Genomic DNA, 13773 nt, shown 5'->3' on the forward strand with positions numbered 1-13773 from the left:
AAATATTTATTGCAAAATCCCTGGATTAATCTTCAATTTGGCTTTGTTTTCTTGTTTATTTTCTATCGTTCTATGTTCTGCAACCGAGTGGCAACCACTTACGCTAGGGAGGCAATTGAACACCTAGACCTGGACTCATCAACTCAAGGGCCAGGATCCACGGCTGTGCTTCTTTTCGAAGGAAGGCATGACACCACCAAAGCAACCAAGGAAGTCATCAATCCCCACCAACTGACGAGTTTCGTTTGTGGTTCGACACATGGACGGAGTATTTGTGTTTTGCTAAATTTTGCAAATTATTGGGGAATTTCCCTAAAGTTTCACGCGGCCACCAGTTTTCACTCTTCCACAGGCCTTAAGGGTAACCCACATTAGATCTGCTTGCGTTGCGTTGTCGTAAATTTTATAGTTAGACAATATATTTAGCTGTCACTTTGCTGCATCGCGCCAGATCCGGATCTAATGTGGGTGGCCCTGTAGATTTGGAAACTTGATTATGTAAACACTAGGCATCTTTGTCTGGTAGTTCGTTCAAAAATGATACAACAATCGTCAAGCTCGCTGTAACGTCACCTAGTGCCTCGTCACCTACAAATTGGCGCCTATGTCAGTGGTCTAATAACTCTTAGCGCGCTAATGGCATAGTTCCCCTGCCGCATAGAGAGTTACCACAATGACATTAGGTTAGCTAAGGTCAGTTAACTGACTGGTGGGAAACGGGAGCTTACGCAATGGCTATTCTGTATGCATTTAAGAGATAGTCTACCAGAATGGATGATTTTTTTTGTACAATTTTATGTTTTCTGATTGTGCAAAACATGAGAATTAACTTTTCCAATGCTTTCAATTGTACAAAGCATTAGTGCTAGAAACATGATCTTGTAAACACTACACACCTTAACTGTTAGTTTGATTAAAAAATGCTGCAACAATCGTCAAGCTCGCTGTAATGTCACCAAGTGCCTCGTCACCTACAAATTGGCGCCTATGTCAGTGGTCTAATAACTCTTAGCGCGCTAATGGCATAGTTCCCCTGCCGCATAGAGAGTTGCCGCAATGACATTAGGTTAGCTAAGGTCAGTTAACTGACTGGTGGGAAACGGGAGCTTCAGCATTGACAGTTATGTACGCATTTTTATGATGTTATCTAACAACAATGGTGTGTAGTGTTTACACGATTATGTTACTAATTCTAATGTGTTGTAAATATAATTGAAAGCATTTGAAAAGTAAGATTCTAGTGGTTATACTACTTAAAACATAAGTAAACATCTACATTTTAAAACATTCAAACAACGTTTACTTTAAACGTTTTGTACATCTGAAAACATCAGAGAACAACAAACAGGAAGTACAATTGAAAACATCCGAACAACGTTTAGTTCTAACGTTGTGTACATCCGAAAACATCCAAAAAACGTTTGGTTCTAGCATCGGGAAACATCTACATAAGAAAACATTAGAATACATTTACATATAAAAACATCCGAACAACGTTTAGTTCTAACGTTTTTTACATCCGAAAACATCCAAAAACGTTTGGTTCTAACATCAGGAAACTTCTACATTTAAAAACATCAGAAAACATTTACATATAAAAACATTTAAACAACGTTTAGTTCTAACGTTTTTTACATCCGAGAACATCCGAAAACGTTTGGTTCTAACATCGGGAAACATCTACATTAGAAAACATCAGAAAACGTTTACATATAAAAACATCCGAACAACGTTTAGTTCTAACGTAATGTACATCAGAAAACATCCTTAAAACGTTTGGTTCTAATGTCAAGAGATTGAAATTTTTGACGTCAGACCGACATTAGAATGGCAAAATTTTGTTCCAAAATTTCTGATGTATACACCATGTTACGTTGCTTAAATACAACTAAATCATAATGTTTTCTAATGTTTGACATCAGGCATACATTTGATTTCGATGCTGATGTAGACATCAAAATCAAACGTTGGGCTAATGTAAATTTCTATTCGGGTCGATTGTCTGTCAGGCCGTTCGCAATGCTGTTGTATTTTGTAAGGACTGTTTCAATTTGAAACTAGAACAGAAACGCACCTCTCGCAATGCTGAGTTGCAGTTTCATTATTCGAGCACTATTTTGCACCAGATTTGCAACTGCTCGACTATTCTGTTTTATTTGTGAGCGAGTTTGAAACACGAATGGCACTTTGTTTCGAATTTCTTTGGATGTGTTTAAAGATGTTTCGAAGAGCTTCACAAACAAAAAACGGAGAACTTCATAGAGAACAGTAAAGTTTATGGAACTTGATGATTACAATCATCTTTTAGAACTGTGCGTTGCGCTGATCATGTTGCAATTTTATTTTTGACAGTTTCAAATTATAGAATTGTCGAGTAGTTTAAAACAATTTTGAAACTCATCATTGCGAACGGCCTCAAAGTCATAGGAAAAGTCATTCCAATCGAGCAGAAGACCTGTCAAATGGATAAGATGTCGTCTTTTTATAAATTCAGGCTCTTTACTTTATAGGTACATGTGTGTTAATTGCATCCTAAATGTATGCTTCCACCAATTATAACGCACAGGTAGCTCCTACATGTATGCAACCAACATACATTAAGCATAACACGAGGGGCACGCAATACAAAGAACCGATAATAAACCTGCTAAATCTTTCAGGTTTATATCGCGCATTTCACACCAACCTGGACGAATAAGCGCGTTTTCACTTATTAAAAAGTGTGATTAAAGTGCGAGCTTCCGTCTAATCGTCTTGGTGTCTTCGATGCATTTATTTCTTATGATGCAAGTAATAAGTGCTCCGAAGACACCACAACGATTTGACGCAAAGGTGCACTTTTATCATAGGGTAGAGAACTACTTCGGCCTAATCGCTCATTTTGGGCCTATCGAGCAGAAAACTTCAAATAAATCCATGATTTCAGAGTTAACAAGTCAATTATGCGTTTGGTACGATACTTTAATAAATAAGCTACGGAACGAAGTCACTGAGAACGCGTGATATGAAGGTTTGCACCCATTATTACCAAAAACAAAAGAAGCGCTCCGACCGAATCAATTTTTATCTTCATCCGATAGGCTGAAGTGAATTCGTTGGCGTTTCAATGCGTTAGGCCGAGTTTGGCGACAAGAAGCAGTGTTAGACTGTTGACAATATCTCAACGACTGGTTTCTCTTTATCAAATCTTACGGTACATACGGAAAGGTAAATAAATTTGGAAGCCATCCGTAATAATAATATTCCGTTTGGTACTAAACTGTGCTAGATTAAGAAAGACTAAGTGCGGGTTGTGCTTGATAGGCCGGAAATGGGGTAGTTAACCCTACTCCAGTTTCAGATGCAATCAGCAATAATCACCCCTATTCTGTATTTCGTTTCGAACGAAATTCTCATACAAAAAAATATTTATGAGTCGTCAAAACTCAAATGACCCGAATGTTTTTATGCCTTGGATTTTAATAAAATGTTAGATCCGGATAATTCAAAATTGTCCTATGCACGAAACCTCTAAATTGAAATACGATCCAGAATCTTGAAGAGATGGTCTGTCATGGAGAATGTGGCCCGGATTTTTCTGGAGAAATAGGTTACCGAACTTACACAAAGGACAGCAAGTTTGCAGTAATTTCAGATTTTCGAATCGAAGTGATAACATATTGGATTTTAAGCTTTTCGTACATTGATTTATTCCCTTATACAAACAGTATCCATTTGCACAATGTTATTATCCAGATGAAAATACAGCAGAAAACAATAGCAGCATCCGCTAAGCCGCCGCCGCTGCAGCAGCAACGGCCTTAACAATCGCCACCACCAGCACCGGCTTAACGGTAACGGCGCATGTGCAGACGGTTGCGACGACGCCAGCACGCCCGCCGGGATCCTCCGATGGTCTGAGCGTAGCGGTAGCCCTTGCCCAGTCCACGGCTGCTCTTGCCGGCCGAGGTAAGACCACGCAGTTCACGGTGCTTGTGCACGGCCCGGGTGATCCAGTTGATCTTAGCATCACGACGGATGGCATTGTGGGCGATGTCGACCATGATGACCTCGAAGTACTTGTAGGCGGCATCCTGGGCAATCCAGTAGGAGTTCAACACACGGAGACCTCCCACACGACGGCCAACACGTTCCTATTTGGAATAAGAGGAAAACAAAAAAAATGTTAGTTAATCTACCAATGATCGAATACACTCTCGCTATTGATGAAATCGAAATGTCAGACATCCAAGGAAGAAAAAGCCTTCATCGTAGAACTCAGTGTGAAGTTGTGAATAAACGTCATCATGATAGGGGGGAATAATGACCCTCGTAACATCCATAATCTCCCAAGAAAACTTACCTCAGCGACGGATTGCAGACAACGGTACGGCTTCAGCTGGTTGACACCATGGCTCTTGGGCTTACCGTAGGTGCAACCCTTGGCGACTGGGCGCTTGCGGCCACCACGGCGCACACGGATGCGGAAGATCGAGAAACCCGGCTTGGCCTTGTAGCCCAGGCGACGAGCCTTGTCCGGGCGGGATGGCCTTGGGGCACGGTGGAACTTAGTCAGCTGGCGGTACTGCCAGACGCGGACACGCAGCAGATAGCGCATGACATCGCTCTGCTTCTTACGGTACAATTCCTGCACGTAACGATAGGCTCCCATCTTGAGCTAATGAGTGAGGATAGACCCTAGTAACGAAATCAAGTATTTGTTGATGATCAGAAGTCACATCATCGGGCTATCTCACTGCCTCCCGGGAGGCGGGGACACAATGCCCCGCCATCCCCCGGGGTAACTGGCAGTATTGAAGCGGGCCGAGACGAAACCATTTCTTCCCTATATAAAAGAGCTGTAACGGAACCGGAGATTAGTCTCAATTCACCTAGAAAGGAAACACAGACATCAAATTTGTCCGAAAATGGTTCTCTCATGTGTTTGCTTCAGAAGCATGTTATTTTCCGTGTCATTCCAGAGCACTTCGGAGGGGTGCATGGCCATGCTATGATCATCATTAGGTAAACAATGAGAGAAAGCCAAAAGATCCGTAATCTCGTATTCCGGTCGGCCCCCAGAGGGTGCTATTGGTTCCGCAGCCCGATTTTTTTTAGAAAAGAGTACATACCTGACTATCCTGAAATTATACAAAAAAAAAAAAAAGACAAAATTAGTTTACAGCCGATTTGAGATGAAGATGGCTGCCACGAAGGCGCCGAACACGCGGTTTTCAGTTTTCGGGAAATTTCAAGCCTAATCACTAATTACTGCAGTAATTTTAAAGTCAACTCACTTTGCGATTACTTAAAATAGAAATTGAAACCTAAACCGCAGCACTTTTAATGTTTTAGGACTTGAAATTAACATTAAATGTAAATTTTACTGAACGCTGCTAAATACAACCTACCTTCGGAACGATTCGGTGACAAAAAGAAAGAGGAAGTTCTCGCGAGTTGAAAGAAATCAACTCGTCCACTCGGGAGATGGATTCTGCTGTGTGCTTTTGACATAATGGTTTTTTCGTAAAGTTGGTACCGGGAACAAGGGCTCGAAACAAAGCGAGGGGCGCACAAAAGGTGTTGATTTCAACCTAAGAGGAAGAGGAGACAACTGGCTTTTTTTTGTCTGTGACGTGTTCGGAGTATCTTCCAAACCATTTGTGGGATAGTTTACCCATTCGGGATACAGTTTGTTTATTGTATTTGTTTATTAGGGTATTTCATTATGGGCGACGCAGTCGACTGTCAAAATACAAGAAAATCAAGGAAATAGATTCCCTGTTGTAAAAATTCTCGCGTTTCTATACGTTCGCCCGACCAATCAGGCGCTGGTTCGCACACACAAAGAAAAATCGTTGCTCAAATTAAAAAATACATTGATAGAATTAAAAGTATGCATTGGTTCTTTTTGGTAGAAACCGGTTCGCTTTCAAAACAAAAATAGGCCAACTGTCAAATCAAAAGTTGCCCGGCCACTGCTTTTAAAAGTTAAAACTTTCAAATTGAATTGTACTTCTGTCAAATGAAAAGCAGATTATTTTTGTTTCAAAATAAACTTTTGGCCTGAAACTTTGGTATAGTTAGGATAACATATATGTCCTTTTAAATTTAAAAACAAATACTTTCATCATTATTACGTCCGTTTTCATTCCAAAATCTTATAAATATTCACTTAAAAGTTTTTATTATTTGAAATAAATGTACAAAAATATGTTTATTGATATTTTAAACAATCAATATTAAATATATGATGTTGAATTTCCTTCTTCCGAGTGGGGAAAAACTTCACATCGCATTGTACAGTGTCTCACCCGCTCGCTGGCCCGTATGATCCCAGGAACTTTTTAAACTATTTCCAGTAGATTATGGATCAACTTTGATCGTGTTGCGGGTGGACTCCTCACGCTTCCCATGGTCATTCAATGGCGAAAAAAAGTTCGAATTTTAACGCTACTTCCACCTGTTTGCAGTCAGAAGTGTATCCGTTCCAATTTGCTTGTCCAAGGTGTCAACAATCTGCTCAGCCTTGACTCCTTTCATCAGGAGTTTGCGTATCAGCTGTGCTAATTCCGTGAACAATCGGACCTGGTGCTAAGATAAAACAAATAAAACAAATTCATAATAAACCTTATCAAATTTCAACTCACCTAACATTCCCTGCTGCAGCGGAAAATCATAATGTTTCCAAGGATTTCTCGCCTCCTTCTTGTGGTTGCTTATGACGTAAAGTAAAATTTGGCGGTAAAAATAGGTTGTGCTGCCAAGGCTGCCAACAACTTCATTATGAAGAGGTATTTTTGACAGTTGTACAACTTTTATTTTAAAAAATGAGCTTTTAAAATTACGAGTCGAAAGTGAAAGAAATATTGTTAAACCAAAAGAAATAATTTTCAATTTGAGTTTTTTGTAGTTAAAACTACAAATTTAGGGAAACTTTTAAATTGAAATTGCATTATTTTTATTACAACAATTTTTGTTTTTTGTGTGCAGATGTCAGTTTTGTGCTTTGATCAGAAATGTCATGGTAATTTGTAAGGTCATTCATGTCGGTTTGTCGGTGTTGATACCTCCAATTACCTCTAGCTTAATGCTTTGGAATATCTCGAGAGCCAATGCCAGGTCAAATGGTAGTCACTTACAAAAATAACGGCCCCACGGCGTTCCAAAGGTGAAGAATTTCGATGTACGGTCAGTCATTTTTATCTGCCAGACAACTTTTTTACAATGCAAGATTGTGAACCGACTAGAATGCTTAAGGCGTGCATCGATTTCCTCAATCGTTGTAAGTGGGTGATGTACTTCTTAAGAGATTCTGATTAACCTGCGATGAATCTATGCAGATCTGCAATTTCTCTTCTTTTGAACAATAACCATGGCATTAACAACGGAGGTTGGTTCATGTATCTTTGCAATCAATCCTAATCTTTCATGCTCTCGATGGGTGGATTTCCCATGCTAGATTACCAACGAGATCGATATCATAAACGTAATTTCGCAAACATCCCAGGCCTTCGTACAGATCACTTTTGTTTATTTCAATAGTGTAAATCCCGTTAATCATGACTATCAGTTGAAAGACAATGCAAGTTTTGCAGTCTAGCACTAGAGTGACGTCTTCCTTCACAACTTTAAAAGTAATTGGGTTGTTTAGCGGTATTGAGGTAAATACATATTCGTTATCTGCATTAAAAATGGAACCGAAATCCAAAATTTCATCAATTTTGGTGCACTGGAACCGAGACTGGAACCATAGAGTTAACTCTAAGACTAGAAGGTCCCGAAATAACGTGCTCAACTTTTTGGTTCAGCTCTGGTACTATCTTCGGTCCCAAGCTAATCGATTCACTCCTCGAAACATAGGAAAATCCACTAACCCCTCATTTTATCTGTCAAACTTTCATAGCGAAACAAAACAAACATTGTGAAGGACTAGAATTTCGACTAGGATGGGGTACGTTAATCGTTTGTTTGGGACCAATAGGCTAGTCAAGTAGTGAGCCAATTGGGTTCTTCAAGGGTATTGAGGTAAATGCATATTCGTAATCTGCATTAAAAATGGAACCCAAACCCAAAATTTCATCAATTTAGGTACACTGGAACTATTTTAAATAAGTACGATTACATTTACAAAAATCACCTTATTAGCGCCCTTCGGTGTCACTTTGTATGGGAACGAGCTGTCAGTTTGTTAGTTTAGTGTCAAACAGTGAAGTTATTATGTTGCTTTAAATCTTGATTTAAAAATCGAGATGAAAGTGTGTGGGTTCGAAAAAAATATCGCTGTGCTCAGAAAACGAAGCTCTTTCAGATGATGTATAAACAACGATACATGTTTCAAAATTAAAGAACCCAATTTAAAATCGTTAGTTTCGTATTGATTGTTGCTGGAACTATTTTAAATAAGTACGATTACATTAGCAAAAATCACCACTTCACCACCCCTTGGTGGGACTTTGTATAGGAGCGAGCTGTCAACGAATAGATTTAGCAATCGGTGAACACTCGTGTTTATTTCAGTTACCGTGGGGACGTAATTTGTGATTAGCCCCGGCCCCTTTCAAAATGTATCATTATTTATGTATGGTCCTTATATTTGAAATAAAGTTTCACATTCATCTAGTGATGGCCGATTTTCATTCGAATAATTGATCAATCGATTAACGAACCGAAAAATAAAATATTAGTAATCGGTTATATCATGCCGATATAATAAGCATTAACATCTCCAGAGGATCATCACCGATCGTTCCAAACTCTCATTGGTGGAAAAATGGCAGCACAGCGAACAAAAAAATCGATTAGTTGTTAATCGAGTAATTGAAAAATGGGACATCTTTGATTTTGGTGTGTTTGTTTTGATAAAAAAAAGAGCGCAAAATTCCATCTCTACCGAGGGGGCAGCAAAAACACAAAATTACCTTGAATACGGGGGGTATTCATTGGATGAAAGGGACCGTGAAAGAGGACACTAAAATAGAAAGTTTTTCTTCCGACAGTTTCATCTTTGTATTCATCTTTGGTTACATCTTAGTATTCATCTTTGGTTTCATCTTAGTATTCATCTTTGGATTTAGCAACAATCAATACGAAACTAACGATTTTAAATTGGCTCACCACTTTAGTAGCCTATTGGTCCCAAGCAAACGATTAACGTACCCTATTCTAGTTGAAATTCTATTACTACACTATGTTTGTTTTGATTCGCTATGAAAGTTTGACAGATAACATCAGGGGTGTGTGGATTCATGCAGAATATGCAGGGGTGAGTGAAATAGCTTGGGACTGCTTGGGACCGTTGTTCTGGTACTGAGTGAGCCAAAAATAATAATGATTTTCTTCGGGACCCAGTGGTCTTAGAGTTACCTCTATGGATTTAGTGTTAACGATCAAACATTTAAATCTTCTTTTAAAAATCGAGATGAATGTCTACGGGATCGATAAAAATGTCGTTGTGCTCAGAAAGCAAAGGTTTATCAGGTAATGTATGAAAATTGGTGTATTTTTCGAAGTTAAACAACCCAATTGGACTGGACTTACCTTTGATGAGGCATTGTGTAGAAATTTCACCTACGACCGGAATTTTCTGGCCGTTGTATGTCCCAAGATTTTACGATGGTTCGATTTCTACGGAAATATCCTGAAGAATCCTCATGGGCAACACGTTGCTCTGGGCGCTGGTATCCATCTTGACCGACACATCCAACTTTTGGAGATGGACAGAAAACATTTGCAGATTTAAGAAAAAACGATGGTTAAAACTCGGGTTAAAATAAGCGCACGCGTTAGTTCTTTTTGGTAGAGAGTTCAAAGCTTTCACTGCAAATGTTCAATAACATTCACATCAAGAGGTTGGCCATGATTTTATTTTAAAAGTAGCTACTTTCGTCCAAACTTTTTAAATGTCAAATCAAAAGCATTTCGTGTTTAATGTGAAAATCTGCTTATTTTATACAAACAAATAATTACTTTCCAAATAAAAGAGTAGACATTTGAAATAACTGTCATGTGCTCTCATAATAGAATGATAAAAAATTCGAAATGACATGAATATTTTCCCGTAAAATTTCATAGTTTTGTTTTAAAATGTGATTTCAATAAAATAAAAGGTTTCAGAAAGAATATATTTTTTGTTATATTTTTCAATAATGCAACTCTCTGTTGTATTTGGGAAGTAAAATTGGTAAAATAAAATTAATTAGGTTCAATAGTGTGCCAAAAATAGCCATTCGGGGTCGCGTTCAGGAATTTTATCACGGATTATTAAAGGAAAAAAAATGGACAAAACTTATCATTTGCATTGCTGACATTTTGAAATTACCCTCCTTGATATGATTAGTTGTGAATGGCTTAGCCAAGTATTTCATTTCTGATGTTGCAAGCTTAAACATTTGTTTACGATAATTTCCAGAGGAATACGAACAAAAAGCACAGAACAATTTTTCTCTGTTTGCCAACAAAACTGACGTCTAATATGCATATTCTCAAAGGAAGTTAACGGAGTAAATAGAGGAGAAAAAAAAATCGAAACGTCGATTGAATTTTGAGGTATATTGAGATACTCGCGAGTTAGTCGCTGTAAAAAGCAGCTCAGAGTAAAGCTGTCTCACCTCCTCGCTCACCCCTTGGAAGTGACCTCGGAATGGACATGAATTACCTGGCAGTCCGAAATGGGTTGCTGGATCTGCAGTAGAAGCACCGACAAACCGACATGAATGATCATACAAATAACAAAGAAATTTCTGATCAAAGTACAAAACTGACATCTGCCACCGTGTTCGCGGAACATATTTATCCTAGCCACGAACATGCGTACAAAATTTATGAGTTGGTTCATGTCTAATCTATTTCGGACAATTTATTTTTATCTAGATAAAACATTTGTATGGGTTTGACAGATGGGATCGCTGTACATTTGAATCGGCCGTTATGGATTCTCGATCAAGAGTTAAGTTTAAGTTTCATGTCAGTTTGTCGGTGGTAGAAGCTCTAGCATTCTAAAATATCCGTAGAAGAAATAATATGGTTGCTTATTGAGAAATCCAACTTAAACTCCTGCGCGCCAGGTGGCAGGAATAAGCACTAACCGACGGTGATAAGTTTGTGACAGCCCTTGATAATTTCATAGATTTTTTCAAAATTGATTAATTTCAATGTAATTTCATGCAAATTTCTATTTAGAATGAATTAATCTTGTACAAAATGCATAAAACTATTTTGTAATGCATTGTCCCTAAATAAAAAGCTACTATAAGACTTATAAATTACAGAAAACATGTTAAGGTTTGAAATCATCTGCCGATTAAACAGAAGACGAAGTCGGCCGACTAAATCCATCGACGAAAAACTATTAAATAGGTCGATTGCTCGGTGTATCATCAAACGAAAAACGATTTAATCTGCTGATTAATACACCAACTAAAATTAATTACAAGTGGCAATAGATTTAGTCGGTTGGCGAATGGGGTGATTTGGATGATGTTTGTTTATTTGGAAGATATTTTCGAAACAAAGCACGATAAAATTCAGCATTATGTACCATTATTACGAATACTACTTTTTTGCTCGGATCATGTTTTGACTTCCACAGAAACTCGCTAGAATAAATAGAAAATAATAGTTTTTTGGATGAAATTTCAAAAATGTATTTAGTTTGACACATTATTTCGGACTTATCACCGCTACGATCGCAGCGTCACGGTGGTCGATTGAAACTTGGATTTGTCAATTGTCAACGGGAAATTTTTCTTAAACATTAGTCGTGGCGAGTCGTGGTGGTTGTCTCGCAGCCTTGCATGTTTTTGAGAGGAAGGTTTTTAGAAAGAACATCGTCGGACGTCATTGGACAACACATCGTTTAGTATTTTGATTTTAAAACTTGAACCAACTTGAATCGACTGACAGGCAAAGGTAAACAAATCATTGCTGGCTGTCAATTCGATGAACGAGAGTTCATCGCATTCATCCGTGATGTCAGCGCGGTCAGCGTATAGCCTCATACACTAATAGAATTCCACACATTTTTATTGGCGAATTTCCATGTAAAATTTCACATGATTTTCCCATTTTCCCATTTTCAAGTGCGAAATTTGTTATCCTCGCTTTGGTTTCAGCCAAAAAAAAAATGTTATCCTCACTTTGGGACCATCAATACTCGTGCGCATAGAATGAATAAAATAATTGGGTTGCTTAAAGGTATAGGCGAATTCAAAAGAAACCAAGTGATCATTTCAGCCTCTGGCGATTAATAGTGGGTTTGCAGTCATCTGGCTGGTGCTTCCATATATTTTTGATGAGAAAAATTAAGATTTATAAAATTGTCCCAGCGGTTATGATCTTCCGGATTTTTAATGTGTGGTTATTTCAGCTGGAAATCAGTTCAGATCTGTAGATCATCGAAAAATACGACCACTCCCGATGGAGATTTGCAAGTTGTGCAATAAAATGTACATTTTTTTTGAGTTTTGAAAATCGTCATTATGATGTAAACAAATGGATTGGATGACATTTTCTTTAAAAATTGGCTAGCGCACTCTGCATTGATGGTGCATGGAAAGCAACCGGTGAACACTCGTGTTTATTTCAGTTACCATGGGGACATAATTTGTGATTAGCCCTGGCCCCTTTAAAATTGTATCATCATTTATGTACGGTCCTTATATTTCAAATGACGTTTTACATTCCTACAATTTCATCAATTTTGGTGCACTGGAACCGAGACTGGAACCATAGAGTTAACTCTAAGACTAGAAGGTCCCGAAATAACGTGCTCAACTTTTTGGTTCAGCTCTGGTACTATCTTCGGTCCCAAGCTAATCGATTCACTCCTCGAAACATAGGAAAATCCACTAACCCCTCATTTTATCTGTCAAACTTTCATAGCGAAACAAAACAAACATTGTGAAGGACTAGAATTTCGACTAGGATGGGGTACGTTAATCGTTTGTTTGGGACCAATAGGCTAGTCAAGTAGTGAGCCAATTGGGTTCTTCAAGGGTATTGAGGTAAATGCATATTCGTAATCTGCATTAAAAATGGAACCCAAACCCAAAATTTCATCAATTTAGGTACACTGGAACTATTTTAAATAAGTACGATTACATTTACAAAAATCACCTTATTAGCGCCCTTCGGTGTCACTTTGTATGGGAACGAGCTGTCAGTTTGTTAGTTTAGTGTCAAACAGTGAAGTTATTATGTTGCTTTAAATTTTGATTTAAAAATCGAGATGAAAGTGTGTGGGTCGAAAAAAATATCGCTGTGCTCAGAAAACGAAGCTCTTTCAGATGGTGTATAAACAACGATACATGTTTCAAAATTAAAGAACCCAATTTAAAATCGTTAGTTTCGTATTGATTGTTGCTGGAACTATTTTAAATAAGTTCGATTACATTAGCAAAAATCACCACTTCACCACCCCTTGGTGGGACTTTGTATAGGAGCGAGCTGTCAACGAATAGATTTAGCAATCGGTGAACACTCGTGTTTATTTCAGTTACCGTGGGGACGTAATTTGTGATTAGCCCCGGCCCCTTTCAAAATGTATCATTATTTATGTATGGTCCTTATATTTGAAATGAAGTTTCACATTCATCTAGTGATGGCCGATTTTCATTCGAGTAATTGGTTAATCGATTAACGAACCGAAAAGTAAAATTTTTGTAATCGGTTATATCAAGCCGATATAAGCATTAACATCTCCAGATGATCATCACCGATCGTTTCAAACATGTGCTGCACTCTCATTGGTGGAAAAATGGCAGCACAGCGAACAAAAAATAATCGATTAGTTTT

At 38.2% G+C, this 13773-nt stretch overlaps 1 protein-coding gene across 1 annotated transcript; it reads right to left on the bottom strand.

Annotated features, from left to right (window-relative positions):
- Window positions 1–3677: 3677 nt before the first annotated feature.
- Window positions 3678–5134, bottom strand: LOC135715044 (large ribosomal subunit protein eL15). Its single transcript, XM_065238454.1, has 3 exons — window positions 5112–5134; window positions 4343–4677; window positions 3678–4133 (listed from the first exon to the last, which is right to left on the bottom strand). Exons 2-3 carry the CDS (start codon window positions 4649–4651, stop codon window positions 3828–3830), a joined length of 615 nt encoding a protein of 204 aa, XP_065094526.1. The 5' UTR covers window positions 4652–4677; window positions 5112–5134; the 3' UTR covers window positions 3678–3827.
- Between the last annotated feature and the right edge of the window lie 8639 nt (window positions 5135–13773).

This window comes from Ochlerotatus camptorhynchus, unplaced genomic scaffold, assembly GCF_037179485.1.
Source record: "Ochlerotatus camptorhynchus isolate MF236.1 unplaced genomic scaffold, CSIRO-AGI_Acam_v1.1 ptg000788l, whole genome shotgun sequence".
NCBI classification, from domain to species: domain Eukaryota; kingdom Metazoa; phylum Arthropoda; class Insecta; order Diptera; family Culicidae; genus Ochlerotatus; species Ochlerotatus camptorhynchus.

Coding starts and splice junctions, on each gene's coding strand:
- LOC135715044 (XM_065238454.1), bottom strand. CDS start 4,651: ATGGGAGCCTATCGTTACGTGCAGGAATTGTACCGTAAGAAGCAGAGC. Junction 4,134..4,342: donor GTCTGCAATCCGTCGCTGAG/GTAAGTTTTCTT, acceptor TATTCCAAATAG/GAACGTGTTGGCCGTCGTGT.